The sequence below is a fragment of the Capricornis sumatraensis genome, chromosome 9 (genome assembly GCF_032405125.1).
Source record: "Capricornis sumatraensis isolate serow.1 chromosome 9, serow.2, whole genome shotgun sequence".
NCBI lineage: Eukaryota > Metazoa > Chordata > Mammalia > Artiodactyla > Bovidae > Capricornis > Capricornis sumatraensis.
This window is the reverse complement of record NC_091077.1, coordinates 6,750,572-6,767,529: the sequence shown is the minus strand read 5'-3', so window position 1 is coordinate 6,767,529 and position 16,958 is coordinate 6,750,572. Positions and strand designations below refer to the sequence as shown.

At 52.2% G+C, this 16,958-nt stretch overlaps 1 protein-coding gene across 1 annotated transcript; it reads right to left on the bottom strand.

Annotated features, from left to right (window-relative positions):
* Nucleotides 1-9,093: 9,093 nt before the first annotated feature.
* On the bottom strand, nt 9,094-10,802 carry JUND (JunD proto-oncogene, AP-1 transcription factor subunit). The gene has a single exon (XM_068980328.1). It carries the CDS (start codon nt 10,800-10,802, stop codon nt 9,759-9,761), a length of 1,044 nt encoding a protein of 347 aa, XP_068836429.1. The 3' UTR covers nt 9,094-9,758.
* Between the last annotated feature and the right edge of the window lie 6,156 nt (nt 10,803-16,958).

Below are 16,958 nucleotides of genomic sequence, written 5' to 3'. Positions count from 1 at the left end.
TTGGAGGCTTTTCTCTCTGCATCACCTTCATATAGAGGCCAAAATACTCTGAAGTGATTTTGAGGAATATGTAATGAGGTAAGCAAATAATCAGAGCATACATTAAATGGAAAATGCAAGTTACAAACTACAGGCACCCTAGCACCTGATGTACCACCAATTTAGGAGAAAGAAAGAATTCCTATAACAATTATTACACAATGTCACAATTCACAGACTATAATTCATGTCCGATTAGAATCTCAATGTGGAGTGTTTTGGAAGTACTGAAGTAATTTCAGTATTCAGATGGAAGAGTGAGAGTAGCCAAAAAGATCATAAAAAATAACAGTAACAAGGAAACTTTGACTCGCCAGATGTATAGACTTAGAAGCCATCCTAATCACAGTATGCTTCACATCCATGACTAGAAAAATAGACCAGCGGGACAGAAAAGTGAAACCAGAAATTAATGCCAATGTACCAAAATACCAATGATATAATGTATTTCAATTCAGGAGAGGGAAATTCTGTGTTTAAATGAAGGGTACAAGGCAATCTATCTGCAAGAACATATGCTTGGATCTCTACCTCATACCATATACTAAAAAATTCAGATGGATTGAAAAATTATAAGAACATTTATTATTATGTGTGTATAAGTCAGTGAGCTCTTATGATACTAAACAGGAAACCCAAAAGCTTTGAAAAAGACAAACATGTTTGACATCATAAAGACAAAAACAAAAAAGTGTATGATTAATGGTGCCATAAAAAGGCCAAAGTATCACAGACTAGGAAAAAAGTTTGCAATGCATGTGGTAAAGAGTCCAAGTTACTCTCCTGCTAAAACAAAAATACCCATACTTTTGGAAGACTATGACAGTATCCAGAGTGTCTGCAACTTAACATTTGCAATGTCTAGGATATAATCCAAAATGACGACAAATTTGAATAAACTCAAAAAAATGAAACATTCTCATGAGAAAAGCTTATCAATGGAGTGTGACCCCAAGAAGCCCAGTTCTTGTAATTATCAGACAAGGATTTTAGAGTAGCTATTATAATTATACTTAATAGGAAAACATGCTCATAAGGAATGGAGGCAGGGGATCTCAGTAAACAGAAAAATGAAGATATTAGAAAAGAACCAGGTGGGAATCCTAAAATTAAAAATATAAAATATCTGGAATTCAAAAAGTATCTGGATGGGCTGAAAAGCAGAGTGCAGATGATAGAAGAGTCAGTGAGTTTGAATATAAATAAGTAGAAATTATGCAATTTGAAGAACACAGAAGGGATAAAGAATGGGCCATAGAGCAAGCCTTAGAGACCTATGGGGCAATAGCAAATAAATAATTGGGTCCCAGGAAAAAGGAGGAGGGTATAAAAATACGTAAAGAAATAGTGGCCAAAAATTTATTGATAAAAAATGTATAAGTTTAAAAAGCTCAGAAACCCTAAACAAGTAAGCACAAAGAAACACACCTGGGCTCAACACAGTCAACATCCTGAAGAGCCAAGATCAAACCTTGAAATCGGTCACAGAAAAATAACAGATAACATACAGTGGAGCCATGATTCAGCCAACTTCTCATCCAAAACTATGGAAGCCAGAGACAGTGGAATAATATTGAAGCAAGTCTGGGCCCAATCAGGAGATCAAAACCAACCATAGATTAAGTGAGGATGTTTAATGTACTGTTTCTGACAATAAAACGGTAACTATAAGGTAAAAAGAAACTCTGATGTGGTTTCCTAGGGTTGAGCTATATTTCCAAAGAAGGGCAAATTGGGAAGAAATTCAGACTTCCCTGGAGAAGATGTGGTAAGACTCATCAGACAATAGAGATACCAGCTGGTTTGGCCAGACTGAAGCAGGTCTGGAGTTTCCAAGCAAGCAAAGGCACCCTCGCCCTGAAATGCAAATGAGGGAACAGGTGATCAGTAACTGGTGATGTGAGCATATATCAGGAATCCAGTTGCTGGAAGCAGAAGGTCTGCAGAGGGTGTGGGCTACCATGGGGGCTTTGATGTCAAGAAGGCTACAGAAAGGTTTTCACCAGGCCAAGCCAGCAAAATCTCAGGAGTGAGGCAGATTCACCAGGAATCTTGACACTTCTACTACTGACCCATCCTGCAATGTCTCACCAGCACCCTCTACTAAGAAAGATTAATATTAGGCTCACTTGAGACAATGAAAGGAACTCCTTTGTTTATTACAGATAAGGTACATAGTGAAAGGTACATTTGGAGGCAAGAAGTAATAGATTGAGGACTGGGATGCACATAATTAAAGAGCTGAAAGAACAGCCACAAAACACTGCCAACTGGTAATTCTATACCTAGTAAAAACGTCCTTTGGGAATAAAGGTAAAGACATTTTCAGGCAAAATAAAACTAAAAGAATTTGTCACCTGTACATCTGCATTATAAGAAATGCTAAGAAACTTCTTCAAGTTGAAGGAGAATTATACTTGAGGGAGACATATCTGGGGAGAAATGAAGAATACATAAGGGATGATAGCTACCCACATAAAAAGGAAAGACTATTATTTTCATCTTAAAAAAAAACACATATGGCAGTATAAGCAGAGAGTTACACATGGTCTTCTCGCATCTATAATCTATGTAGATGTATTTCACATGAAAAATAGAGAATAAACAACAATGTTGAGGGTAAAAGGACCTAGATGGTTGGAAGATTGTTACATTTTAAATGAAGTAGAACAACAGTAACTCTAATTCAGTTATCATTTAAGGATATTTGTTAAGGATTACAATTCCTTGAGCAGCCCCTAAAAAGGAAAAAAAAAAAAAAAAGGCAGTAGAGTTTAAAATAGAATTCTAAAAATGATTCAAAAAAAAAAAAAGGCAGAAGGGGGGATGGAGGAATAAAATTCGGAGGCTACAGAAAGATGGTATATTTAAGTTCAATCATATTAATCACTGATATGGTAATGGGCTAAATACCTTAAGACAGAGATGATCACAATCAGTTTGTTTTCAAAGACCCAAGCACCACCTCCTTTCGCATTAGACATTTGACTTCACTTGTGTGATGGTCTGAATATCTGGCCCCAAGATGGGCCAGGCCCAGGCACAATGGGCATCAGTGGGAACTGACTCATAACAGCAAACTGGCCTGAGGCTGGTTCCCCTGGGGGTCTGCACAGTTGCTGTCTCCATGTCACAGAGGAGGAAACTAAGGTCCGCAGGAGCCAACATACCATGTCTTACTTCTTTATTTCGTTTCTTATTTGCCTCCCCCATTAGACTGTGAGCTGACCACCAGGTAGGACCCTTCGTCTGCTTTTGAGTCCCAGTGTCTAGAACAGTACAGATAGTAGGGTGTTCTAGATATATTGATGGGGACACTTCCCTGGTGGTCAAGTGACTGAGACTCTGTGCTCCCAATGCAGAGGGCCCGGGAACTGACCCCTGTTTGGGACCCTAGATCCCACATGCCACAGCTATGAGTGTGCATGCCTCAGCTAAAGATCCTGCATGCCACAAGAAAGATGGAAGATCTCGAGTGCCAGAATTAAGACTCAGCACAGCCAAATAAATATTTTTTTAAAACAGAGAAATGTATGGATAAATGGAAGAATGAATGGAAGGATGGATACATGGATGGACCAACAGATGGATGGATGAGCGTGGCCCAGCCTTCAGAACTTGGAGATGGCAACTTCAGGATCCGAATCAGTCCATCTCAGGTTCTGAGGTTTCCTCAACCACATGGTTCAGCCTGTCCCATAAACTCAATCAGAATGAGACAAAGGAAGGACAGGGTGACAGAAACAGGATGTCGAGAAACGAGAAGAAGGGGTAAGAGCCGCAGACATGTGAGCTGAGTAGCCAGTTGGGCAATTTTGAGTAAACCCCTCTGAGTCTCCATTTAATGTCACATGAGCAAAGACCACCTCCCCAGGTTCCCAAGAAAATGTGATAGGCTCTCCAGGCTGGGTCTCCGAGGCAGACAAACTCACCATCAGGCCTTTGGGGGCCCCTTGCACCTTTGCTGTGAGGGGCTGTGGGGCTGTCCCACCTCTCAGAGCAGCCTGGAAGGCCCAGGAGGACCCTGAAGTCCCTGGGGGCCCTGGGAGAATGACTAGGTCTCCACGTACCCACCCTTACTAAACCCACCACCAGCCTCACTCACCTGCCCTTGAAGCTGAACCACCAGCCCGAATAGCCAGCCTTGGGGCGCTGGTACCACGGCGGCTTTGTGACTCACAGCCAGGTTCCAGCCAATCCCCACCAGTTCCTGATGGGAGGGGGTTCTAGAAGGCTGACTCAGTGGGATACGGGAGGGGCCAGGACCCAGGTCAGGGCTGAAGTGTTGCTACATCTTGCCTGCATGTGTCCGGAGATTACTTGAGTCTCTCCCATCCCTTGGGCATTTGCTGAACACCTACTCTGTGCTGGGACCTTTGTGCTGGGGACACAAACAACTCAAATAATTTAGGGGTGTGAAACTGTTAGGAAGGAACCTGTCGACTGAAAAATAGTCACAACCTGTAAATAGAGAATTGTTCTATTCGGTAGGAATGTTAAGGACACCAAGCCCGGGAGCCAGCTTCTCAGTAGCTCTTGAGAAAACTGCTCCAAGGATGCGGAAGGGGGAGTCAGGCTATATCCAAGTTTGCAACAAAGGAAGCAAGTAGTCAGAACATCAAAGATTACTGTGAGGTAAGAAAAATCAGGTATCAAGTTAAGGAATTTAACGCACTATGTAAAAGATGTAAGCCTCTGGGCTCGCTGAAATGATTTCTTTCCCATGCACCTGAGCCATGTGGGGCCAAATCCTGTTTCCTTGTTCACTGTAAGGGGTGGCAGGTGTGGCGAACGGCTACTTCTTGCATCCTCCCTAACCCCGCACCACCCAGCTCCTCAGCAATCACCATGCGGGAAAGCTGCTGGATCGCAGGGATCTTGTGCCCTTTTGGGAGCCCTCATTTACATTTAGAAGCCAGAAATTGCTGATGGCTGTGACATTTCTTGCCCACTGGATTCAGAAGGAAATATTTCATTTCACAAACCAAAGAGGGGGTGGGATGGGCTGAACCCCACAGAGAGAGAAAAAGTTTACTGGGGGGCCTGCTGTGAGAAGGACAACCCAGATGGATGGCAGGGCACACGCAAAGGCCCTGAGGTGAGAACAAGCTGGTCACGTTTAGGGAACATGGTGAAAGCGTTAGTTGCTCAGTTTTGTTAGACTCTGCCACACCCCTGGACTGTAGCCCACCAGGCTCCTCTGTCCATGAAATTCTCCAGGCAAGAATACTGGAGTGGGTTGCCATTTCCTACTCCGGGGGATCTTTCTGACCCAAGGATCAAACCCAGGTGTCCCGCACTGCAGGAAGAATTCCTTACTGTCTGAGTCACCAGGGAAAACCATAGACATCATGGAGGCGGCTAAAGCCGTTGAGGGAGGGAAAGGAGGGTAAGGAGGGTGACTGTATAGGTGGGGCTTCAGAGAGGAGGATAGCAGCTTCGGTTTTGTTGAGAAGGTGCAGGGAAGCCATGAGAGGGTTTAAAGCAAAGGAGCACAGGCTCTGGGCTCCCGCTGTTGAGGATGGGGGCTCCTTAGGGTAGTGCCAGATCCAGGGCCCCTTGGGAACTTACCACTGCTTGGCAAAAGTGGGCACTGACCCTGAGCCACAGTCCTGGAAGGGGAACTGAGGCCACCGTCCCCAGTCACCTCCTGGGGCTGGGCCAAGGCCTGGTGTGAATCACTGCTGGCTGGGTCCCGGCTGACACACACTTTGGCCTCAGCTCAGCAAAGTCCTGCCAAAGCCACACAGCCTGGCCCACAGGCCTCTGGCTGGCCTCCCTGGGGAGCCTGCAGGGTGGATGGGGGTGACATCCAAGCAAGAGGCCATCAGGGATGCTCAGCCTTCCTCTCCAAAGACCCTGTCTTTTCCACACTGTGGGTGAGGTTCTGGGCAAAACCAGGGACATGGCAGTTGGACAAAACTTCGGTCTTTTGTTTCGGCAGCCACCAGGATAGGTCCTATCCCGGCCCTAAGAAAGCCAAACACAAATCCAGGGTGATCAGGGCAATAATAGCAGAAGCACAAAGCACCGATGGAGCCCCATAAGGGCACCTGCAGCAGAGGCTGAAAGGCGGAGATGAGCTGTGTGGCCGAGGGAAGCGGTGTCTCAGGCCATGCAGCTGTGCAAAGGCACCGAGGCCAGAAGGAAAGGCAGTAGTTTGGGTGGGGAGGTGGAGCCTGGAGAGAGACACCTGCCCAGGACCAAGTGCAGTCAAAGCCTTTTTATCTAGGAAAGTATCAAGTAGGGGTCAGATCTGTGGTTTCCAGAAAGCCCTTCATGGCACATGCTAGTAAAAAGACTGGGCTTCCACTGAGCCCCAAGGCTCCTTCGAGGGAGGTGAAAGGCCCCCGTGCTGCCATTTAGCAGGAAGGTGTAAGACACACTTGATCCTTTTTTGGCTGTGCAGGGTCTTAGTTGCAGCATGCAAACTTTTAGTTCTCACATGTGGGATCTAGCTGCCTGACCAGGAATCCAACCTGGGTTCCCTGCCCTCTGAGCGTGGGGTCTTTATCCACTGGACCACCAGGTAGTCCCAAGATATATCTGATGTTTGTCCTTGGTTTTTAGCACACAGCTTCTAAAACTTTGGTGAACTCTGGAGTTTTTTTTTGTATCTAATGTGTCTTTTGTATGCTATTAAGAAAAGCAGTGGCCCAAGGCACTTAAATAGCTTCAGAATGGGGCCTGGTCTCCAAAAAGACCCAAGGTATGACTGTGCTGTGTGAAGTCACTGTCCTACTCTTTGCAACCTCATGGACCTTAGCCCACTGGCTCCTCTGTCCACGGGATTCTTCAGGCAAGAATACTGGAATGGGTTGCCACTTCCTACTCCAGGGAAGGCGTGATTAGATGGTTGTCAATTTCAGCCCTAATTCCCAGAACTCCTGGGAGGGGAGATGGCTGGATTTTGAGTTAATCCCCAAATGCCAGTGATTTCATCCCATTGGTGAACACATGGGATGCTCAGAAGATGAGGTACCTAGAGAGGGCAGGGAAGCTCCTTGCCCTTCCCCCATACCTTGCCCTGCACGTCTCTTCCATGCGCTTGTCCCTGAGTTGTTTTCTTTATAATCAACTGGAAATAGTCTGTGAGCTGGGGTCTGTGAGCTGTTTTAGCAAATTACTGAACCTGAGGAATGGGTAGTGGAAACTCTCGGGTTTATTATCAGTTGTTAAGAACTATAAGGGGCAGAGAACTTCTTAGCGCTCCAGTGGTTAGGATGCTGCCTGTCCATTGCACAGGGCACAGGTTCAAATTCTGGTTAGCATGCTCGGCGAGGCCAAAAATAAATAAATAGGTGAATTTTTTTAAATTAAAACATAAAGGAGTATAGGTAGTAATCTAGGACTGATTGGTATCTGAAGTGGGGCAGTCTTGAACTCTTCACCTGTGCAGCCTCTTCTAATTCCAGTAGAGAATTGTAGGATACCCAGTTGGTGTCTGGAGTTGGAGAACTGGTTGGTGTGGGGAAAAATAAACATGCATTTGATGTCAGAAGTGCTGTGAGTAAAAACATTTCAGGGGGCATCAGATCTTTTAACCTCCCTGGGGTCCCCCCTTCTCTATAGATTTGGGGCTGCACAGGGTACACCTCGCCTGACTACTCTTTCTCTACTGTTTGTCTCCTGAGCACTTCCAGCTTCTGACCTGAGACATGTTACCTCGACACAGGAAACATCCTTTTTCACAGCACAGGAGATCAAGGCCAGAGCAGGAAGGGAACTTGGCTGAGGGTCACCGCGGCACACTGGCATTCAAGCTGGGACCCAAGTCTTCCGAAGAGTGAGGCTCTGCCGCCAGGCATGGTTCTTCTTGGTCCCCTCTGTGTGGACACCCCAAGCTCAGTTACCAGCCCTCTTCTCACTCCAGGCCCCTCTCCTGAAACGTCTGCCTGAAGGTGGTACCAAGGAGAGGTCACATGGTTAAAACAGCAGCTCTCAAAGCCTTGAAAAGTGGGCAGCCAGGGTGACCTGGAGGAAAAATGAACTTGTAGGTGGAGGCCCCTCTCTTTTGATGGCCAAGGGGGACTGTGGGCACGAGACCTTCCTTCTCTGCATGTTTCCTCATCTGTAAAACAGGCATACTTGCCCACCTTCCCTAGCAGGGTTGGGTACACAACTGGAGTTCAAAACTCACTTGCCCTGTGTTGTTGGCCACCAAAGCTCAAGGCCCTAGGGACCCCAAGTTAGGCAGAAGCCCAAGGTCTGGGGTCTTTTGCCCCAATAGGAAAGGCCAGAGCAGACAGGGTAAGAGGGGAACCTGGCAGTCAAGGCTCTGGAGATGAGAGGTCCAAGGTCCATACATCCCCACACAGGCTCCTAAAAAGGGTATGTGACCTCAAACCAGTCACTCAACTCTCTGAACCTTAGTTTCTTCAAAACGGGAGAATAGGATGTTGGGGGAGGGGTGTTTCAGAAAGTACTTGAAAAATCCTGGATTTCAAGTTAGTGCTCTAACAGGGAGGTCCCACAGAATCTACCTACACCCCAGGCCTGGAGGAAGACAGCCTTTCTTCTGGTCCTGCGATTCAGGTTTCCCATCCAACAAATGATAACACAAGCTTAGATTGAGCACCACCTGTAAGCCAAGACCTGTTCTGTAAACTAACTCTCTTAATCCTCACTTTATGGGACAAGTTTACGATTGCTCTGCCCATCTTAGAGACTAGCAGACAACAGCCCGGAAAATTCACGTTTCTGCCTTTCACTCCGTCTCAGGCTGGAGTTGCCCCCCGCTCCCCTCTCGCAGTCCCTCCTACGCAAAGGTGACACCCGCGGGCTGGCTATTTAAAAGGCAGGTTGCAAACCCCAATGTCCCCCACCCAAGCCGACTGGAGTCGGCCCGGCGCCCAGGGGCGCCTAGATGGCGCTCGCTGAGCGCCAAATGTGCAGGCTCTTCCAGGACGCCGAGTCCGGCCTCCTCCGAGCAGAGGCGGAGGGAGGAGGTGGAGGAGGCAGGAGCGGAGGGGACTCGGCCAGGCCCCGCCCACCCTGTCAGGCCCCTGCGAGAGAAGAAGGAGGCGAAGAGCCGAGCTGGCGTTAACGAGACTTTACTGAAAACAGAACACCGGGCGAACCAAGGATTACAAACAGGAATGTGGACTCGTAGCAAAACAAAACAAAAAAACAAACAAGAGGAAAAAAGGTGGGAGGAGGGGGTGTCGGAGGGATGGAAGGGGAGGGGGAAGCGAGAGCGAGGAAAGGGGGGGAGAGAGGGTTTTTTTTTTTTCTTTTTCTTCTTCCCATTTCCTTAAAAAACCAACACAGGAGAACACACACACACACAACCAACGTTTGTTCCCGAGTAGAAACATAAATAGGGCAGAATCGAACACTCTGTTCTTCTCTCTTCCAAAGTCAAAAAAAAAAGGGTAAAAGAAAAAGGAAGCGCAGGGCTTGAGGCTGCGCCCCCTCGGAGCCTCCTTCGGCGGTGGTGTGTACAAAGGGGCGGCCAGGACGCGCGGGTTTGTGCAACACGGGGTGACCGCGGCCCGGGATAAAGGCAGCGCAAGAGCGGGGCAGGGGAGGTCATGCGCTCACCCCCCCGGGAGCAGGGGGTCCAGCTTGTCGAGTCTGAGGCGCCCTCTCCGAGTCCTGGCACCATGGGGGGGGGGTCCCCGGGGCCGCGCCCTCTCCGAGTCCGGAGCGCCCACGCCCCCCCCCCACGCGAGCCCGCCTCTCTGGGAGGGGGCCGCGCATGCGCCCCGTGCGCGGGCTCAGTACGCGGGCACCTGGTGCTGGGGCAGCAGCTGGCAGCCGCTGTTGACGTGGCTGAGGACCTTCTGCTTGAGCTGCGCCACCTGCTCGCGCAGCAGGCTCGCCGTGGACGCCAGCTCCGTGTTCTGGCTCTTGAGCGTCTTCACTTTCTCCTCGAGGCGCGAGATGCGCTCCAGCTTGCGCTTGCGGCACTTGGAGGCAGCGATGCGGTTGCGCAGCCGCTTGCGCTCTGCCTTAATGCGCTCTTGCGTGTCCATGTCGATGGGCGACAGCGGCGGGCTCTCGCCGAAGCTCGGCACGTCGGGCACCGTCTGCGGTTCATCCTTGAGCGCGGCCAGGCGCGGCGGCCCCAACGTGCCTGGGGGTGGCGGCGGTGGGAAGGGCACAGGCTCCGCTGCGAAGGCGACCGTCGCAGAACCCGCAGCACTCCCGGTGCCGCCCGCGTAGCTGCTCAGGTTCGCGTAGACGGGTGCCTCGGGCGTGGCCGCCGCTGGGGCCAGCTCACTGGGAGGCGCGGCGCCCGCAGCCGTGCCCGAAGGTCCCCCGGCGGCGGCTGCAGCGGAGGCCGCGCCCGCGCCCAGCTGGTTTTGCTTGTGTAAGTCCTCTAGGGCCTTGACGAAGCCCTCGGCGAACTCCTGCTCCTCGCTGGCCGCCACCTTGGGAAAGAGGAACTGCGTGCTCGTCGGCGTGGTGGTAACCAGCCCGTTGGACTGGATGATGAGGCGCTCGAGCTCGGGCGAGGCGAGCTTGAGCAGCCCCAGGTCGGGCGAGGCAAGCAGACCGTCGGGGGGCGCCGTGCCCGGGGCGCCGTCGGTGCGCAAGGGGCCCGGGGGCGGCGCGGCCGCGGGCTTGAGCGCTGCCGCCACCTGTTCGCTCAAGCTTAGCGTCAGCGCGTCCTTCTTCATCATGCTGCCGGCCGCCGCCGTCGGGGGCGCCCCGGGGAACAGACGACCCGGGGACGCGAAGCTGCCACCGCCGCCACTGCTACTGCCGCCGCCGCCCAGGCCGCTCAGCGCCTCATCGCCGTAGAAGGGTGTTTCCATCCTCCGCCTCCCCCGCCGCGCCGGCCCGGGGGGGGAGTGGCCGCGGCCGCCCGGGGGCCCGCGCCCCCCCCCGTCCGCTCGGCCCTGCACCCTCCCCGGCCGCGGCCGCTGCGCCCGGCCCTCCGCTGGCGGCGGCTCCTGCGCCGCGCAACCCGTGCGCCCCCTTATAGCCTCGGCCCGGCGCGATGAGCTCACTGTCCCCGCTCGCCATTGGGCACGAGTGACGTCTCTCATTTGCATGATGGGGTGGGGCCAAGTCAATGACGCCCCCCTTATCCTCCACCGCCTGCCGTTGTCCGGGTGACGCGCGGTAAACGGCACAACAGCGCGCTGCCTTGTGGGTTGACGTCATGGGGGCGGGCCGAGCACCAGGCCTGGTCACTCCGCCCCAGGAGTGCTGTGTACGACCAATGCCCCCAGCGCCGCCTCCCGCCAAGGCACGTCCCGGGTGGCGTGATGGGCCCGGCCACCCGGCGCCCGCCCTCCCAGAGGCCCCGCCCCGCGTCCGCGCGTGGGGCCCCGGGCGGGACGGGGGCGGTGCTGGCCTCCGGGGACCGGAGGGGGATGGGGCTCCGGATAGATAAATAACTCCCTGGCGCCTCTCGCTTCACTATGCTGTCTCCCTTGTCGCGCCTCACACTGGGCATTGTGCAGGCCTAAGGGAGCTGTGTCCGGCGGCTCGCCGGGGGTGTGGGCCAGGTCTGTTTCCAGCTCACCCCCACCGCAGTGTGTTTGCCCCAGAAAGACTGAGGAGGGGAGAGGAGGTTCCAGCCAGAAGTTGTTGGAAATGCTTTGATCCTGCTGCTTTTCCTAGGGTGGGGTCTAAATCGCGGGAGTCCGACTTCCTGACTTTACAGACGGGAAATCGAGGCTCTGCGAGGTGGAGTGACCTGCCCTCGAGGCCAGAGCGTGACCAAGCCTGAGCTCTTATCCATCCAGTAGAACCCGGGCGTCCATGCCCCGGGCAGCGGCTTACGTTTTTACCTCTGCGTCTGCCAGAGCCTCCTGTGGGTACCTCGGTGGCTCCCGGACTGGGCTGTTAAGTCAGGAATCCCAGATGGTAATTATTACCTGTTAATTACTACTATGATTGTCAGGTCAGGCTTAATGGGCCTCCATAAAGACTGGCTGGGAATGGGAATATGAGGGAGGTGGGAGGGGCCCTTCACCACACTGCCAGATCCTTGGGACATCTGGGTCTGACCTACGACCCCTGCACAAACCCCCCCCCCCCAATGGCTCTCATCACACACTGGATGGCCCCCAGTCAGTCCATCACCAGTTGGTGGAGGGCCCATACATTCCTTTGTTCTTTCCGGTGACACCCTAACCTTTCACTCTAACCCTCTCTGAGGGGCGTCTTCCCAACTCCTTGCTGCCCTCAGGGCCTTAACAGGTGCTGGCTCCCTTTCCCCAATGCAACGGCTGGTTCTCAGAGAGGCCCCTCCCACTCACCTTGTTTCCATTATACCTGGAACCATCCACAATGCTAGGGCAGACTATCTTGGGGCTGCTGGGTCTTCGGCTCCCTGCATGAGGCCTAGCATCCAATAGCCAGTGTTAACAGAGAGGGCTGGTGGGGTTGCTGTGGCACTTTCTGGCCTGTTTGTCCGACTGGCCTATGGACAGGAACACCTGGTTTCTGTTTCCCTTCCTCACGTGGCCTTGCCCCTAACTGGGCCGTGGAGCAAGAAGGCCTTGAGGGAGGCTGCACCATGAGCAAGAGGCCTGGCCTGGCTGGTGGAGAGTTGGGGGTATGTGTGTCTGTGGGCCCACATTGTCTGTTTGTGCCCACATGTGCCTGTATGTGTTCATGTATGAACCTAGGCGTGTTCACACACAGGAGTGGGTGTCTGTGCTTGTGTGAATCCATGCATATGTGTATGTATGTATGTGTGTATGTGTGTGGGTTTCCAGGCATGTGGGTTTCTGTAGCCTCCAGTTGTGTCCTCTCGGGCCCCAGTCTGGCCAAAGGGATGCCTAAATGAAGGGGATGCAGCCGGTAGCCTATAACCAGCCGCAGCCTAGGACCCTTCTCTGGGCCTATGTGGTGGGGCTAGACTGAAGGAGATGGGACCATGCTTCTCCCCAAGGCAGGAGGGTGAGTGGGTAGCCTGAGGAGGCTCCCCCCTGACCTTGGGCCTTGACTTTGATAGGTAAGAATGGTCTGGTGAGCTGCGGCCAGGGCTAGCCTGAGCTGAGAGGGTGACCAGCAGACAGGCTTTGGAAAATGGAGGCAAAGGAAGCCCAAGGAGTATTACCTCTCTGTTTATATTTATTGCTTATGAAAATGGAGCAAATAATCCCACCTACTTCATAGAGTATTGTGACTTCTATTGGAAGTATTTGAACAAATAGTAAGAGCTCAATAAATGTTTTCTGTAATTGTTTTATTATCATTTGGCCAAACTTAACTGCAGTTCTTTGGAGTACCCTCAGCCTGGACTGCCCTTCCTTAGCCTCCTGGCAAACTCCTAGTCATCCTTCAAAACCCACCTCCAGTTTCCCCTCCTCCAAGAAGTCTTCCATCACCATGCCTACAGGGATTTCCCTAGACCCTTCCATCTGAGTGAGCCCTTCCTACTCTCTATGTCTAGATGGGGAAGACCTGTCTTGGCTGCCCTTGGCAGCCTCTGCCATCCCTACTCTCCAATACCTACTCCATTAGGCTCCTGTGCTGTGACTTGCCATTCCTTGTGACCCAGTGTCCTTCCTCATCCTCTCCTTTTTCCCTCTGGGACACCCCAGTCCTGATCCTCCATTGGGCCAGAGGTTGACCCCCCAGAGCTGGGGTGCAGCTGTTTCCAGCTTAGTCTTTCCAGACTGGGGGCTCCTCAGGCAGGTCAAAGGGGGCCTGAAATCCATCAACCAGTCCCAGGCAGTGAACATGGGCTTCTCCCATTCATTCATTCATTCAACATACATTGACTGAGCACTTACTGTGAGCCTAGTGATGGGGGAACACATGAATGACACAAACACACGAGCAACCGCTCAGGCACACAGTCTGAGGGAGGAACCTGACAAGCACAGCTTCAAAGAGAATAAATGGTACCTCCTTCCTGCAGGATGCAGGGGGAAGTGGTTTTAGAGTTGAGTACTCTGGGCGGGTTACCCCAGGAGATGATGCTGAATTCAGGAGGAGCTGGAGCAAATCATGAGATAATTCATTTGAGGGTAGTGTCCCAGGGAAAGCAGCAAGTGCAAAGGTCCAGGGGCAGAAACCTGCTGGCCACACTGAGCCAGGGAAAGCCAGAGGGAGAGAAGGTAAGGGTGGCGGTGAAAGGTGAAAGTGCTTCCACTGAAACCCAGGTGCTATTTGAACTTTGGGAAGTGGTAAAAGATAGGAAGTCCATGGGATCGCTAAGATTCAGACATGGCTGAGCGCCTCTCTCAAGGGCAGAAGTGGCAGATGGAATTGAGGCACTGGACGGTAAAAGGGCTAGGCTGGGACTCTTCATTTTCCCATTTATTCTCCCTGCAGCGTCTCAAGTCCTGGGAATTATCCCACCCCACCCCCCACCCAGAGCAGGGTCCATAGAGGATGTGTGACCTGCCCTGGGTCACAAAGCCGAAGCTGAAGCCCCATCCCCACCCTAGCTTTCCAAAGGGAGGCTGGCTGATCTTAACGGCCCCCTCGCCCGCTTTCAAATCTCCAGGCTCTGGCCTCTCCCCAGCGCGAAGAGATTGCTCTCTTGTTTAAAGGAACCTACAATTCGATTTAATGTTTAGTCTTTATTTGAAGATCGAGACCTAAAATCTACTTAATAAAACACAAAGCCCCAAAGAAAGAAAGTTAAGGAGGAAGCCGAAAGGAATGGGAGGGGTCCTGGGGCAGAGGGTCTTGCCAAAGACGGTCCCCGGGGGCTCGGGACCCCCACGGGGCGGGTGGGGCTCCTGCCTACAGAGTCCCCGGCGCTTAGGACCCAAGGGCTGGTGGGGGTGGAGCTTGCGGAGACCGTCCCCAGTGACAGGACCCGAGGATCGGCCGGGGGAAGGGCGCCGGGCTCGGGCTGGGGGCGCGTCTGGCCCCGGCGCATTCCAGAGGATCGGGTTACCGGCGCAGGCGGCGGCCCCTCCCCTCCTGCCCCGCTTCCGCCCTGGCCTGGAGCGGGAACGGCAGTCACCTTCCTCGTCCTGTGCAGGTGTTTGTCCGGTCGCTGGGTGAGGACCCAGCCCCAGCCCTCTGGCTCTTTCCAGTCTCACAAGACCATTTTACAGGCGAGGAAACTGATGCGCCGCCAGACCCCTTCAGCACCAGAAGAGCGGGCAGAGCCTGCTTTACGACCGGCGACCCTGTTGACTGTTCCCCGAGATTGTGATGTCCCTAGGCTCCCAGAAGAGCCGCTAAGTCCAATATATGTTGATTGATTGACTGTACCAAGTAAGCCCAGAAGGACTATGGGACAAGAAGAAAATAACTTAGCCCACTCGGACACCGCTCCCCCCCACCAGGATACATTTGCTGAATACCCATGCCCAGGTTCCCAGGTGGCTCAGTTGTAAAGAATCCACCTGCCAATCCAGGAGACAGAGATTCCAGTTAGATCACTGGGTGGGGAAGATCCCCTGGAGTAGGAAATGGCAACCTGCTCCAGTTTTCTTGCCTGGAAAATTTCATGGACAGAGGAGTCTGGCGGGCTACAGTCCATGGGGTCACAAAGAGGCGGACACAACTAAGCACATAGTACAGGCCTAGGTGAGTACACTTACTGTATACACAAGCCAGGCCCAATGTATTCACAGGTGGACACTGGAGAAACAGATTTAAGGGTCAGATGTCACAAGACCAACTTCAGAAGTTGATTTTTGCTTTTGGCCAAGTTGAAGCATCATCTACCACCCTCTACTGAACAACTGTGGTATCCCAAGGCCTATGCGCTGGGGGAGGGTTTAGGGCCATCCCTTATCACCTCTAAGCTGGCTAGAATCTCATGGGGGATGGGAAACCACCACTGTAACAGAGATGCCCACTTTAGGTCAGTGTCACCATTTTTTTTCCCCTTTAAGTCAACCCCTTTTCAGCTTTTACTTCAGTAAATGCATTTCAAAAGGGAAGCTTCGAGTCACCACCAGGAATGGAAAACCAGTTTCTCTTGCCATAAATAGAAAGAAACTGAAAAACAAAGAAATGAGAGCAAAACTCAGGCATTCCCTCCTCGGGGACACTCCGGGTCGATTCCGGACCCCAAATGTTCCAGTATCCAAAAAATAGTAAAGGCTGGGAAGCTCCAAACCAAGAAGACAGGCATGTGTGTTCACAGGGCAGGAAGGGCCGCAGGCACCCAAACATCATTCCAAGAGGGAGGTCAGCATACAGTAGGAGCTCAATAATGTGCCCAGCCTGGGTGATACGCACCTACTATAATATGTGTGGGCTTTGCCTGCATCAGCCAGAATCCTCCCAAGGTCCTTCGAAGTACTGAGCTGTTTGGGGAGCAGGGGGGAGAGATGGCAGTGGCAGGCAGAGGCCTCTTGGTTGTGCATCGCCAGGGGTCTCTCTGAGGAGGCTTCAGCTTGGTTAAGTGGAAGCTCTCATTTCTGCCTAAAGACCTTGGGGCTGCCCCACCCACAATACTGTGGGACCCTGACATCCTTCCCATACTACCTGGGGTTGGGGAGGGGGGATGTCAGTCGTGTCTGACTCTGTGACCCCATGGACTGTAGCCCGCCAGGCTCCTGTCCTTGGAATTCTCCAGGCAAGAATACTGGAGTGGGTAGCCATTCCCTGCTCCTGGGGATCTTCCTGACCCAGGGATCGAACCCAGGTCTCCTGCATGGCAGGCAGATTCTTTACCATCTGAGCCACCAGGGAAGTTGGGAATCAATAGATACAGTAACAAATAATTAAATGAATACGTGTATAATTTAGTGAAGTAATGAGCAGATGCTTCCAGGAGGCCAAGATGGGAAACTCACTCTTGCCATTGTTCTTTAAAAGCCCCACAGAAGCACCACGAAGAGGTACACCTGTCCCCATTTTTCACACAAATAAACTGAGGTTCTGAGCAAAGCATAGATCCAGACTTTGGAGGAAGACTGGAATCCAGGTGAATCTCTACGGGCAGACAGGGCTCAGGGAGCTGGGCATCTCGGGGAGATGAGACTGGACCTGGGGCTGCGGGGGCCCTTGGGGGCAGGCACCACGGCGGCAGC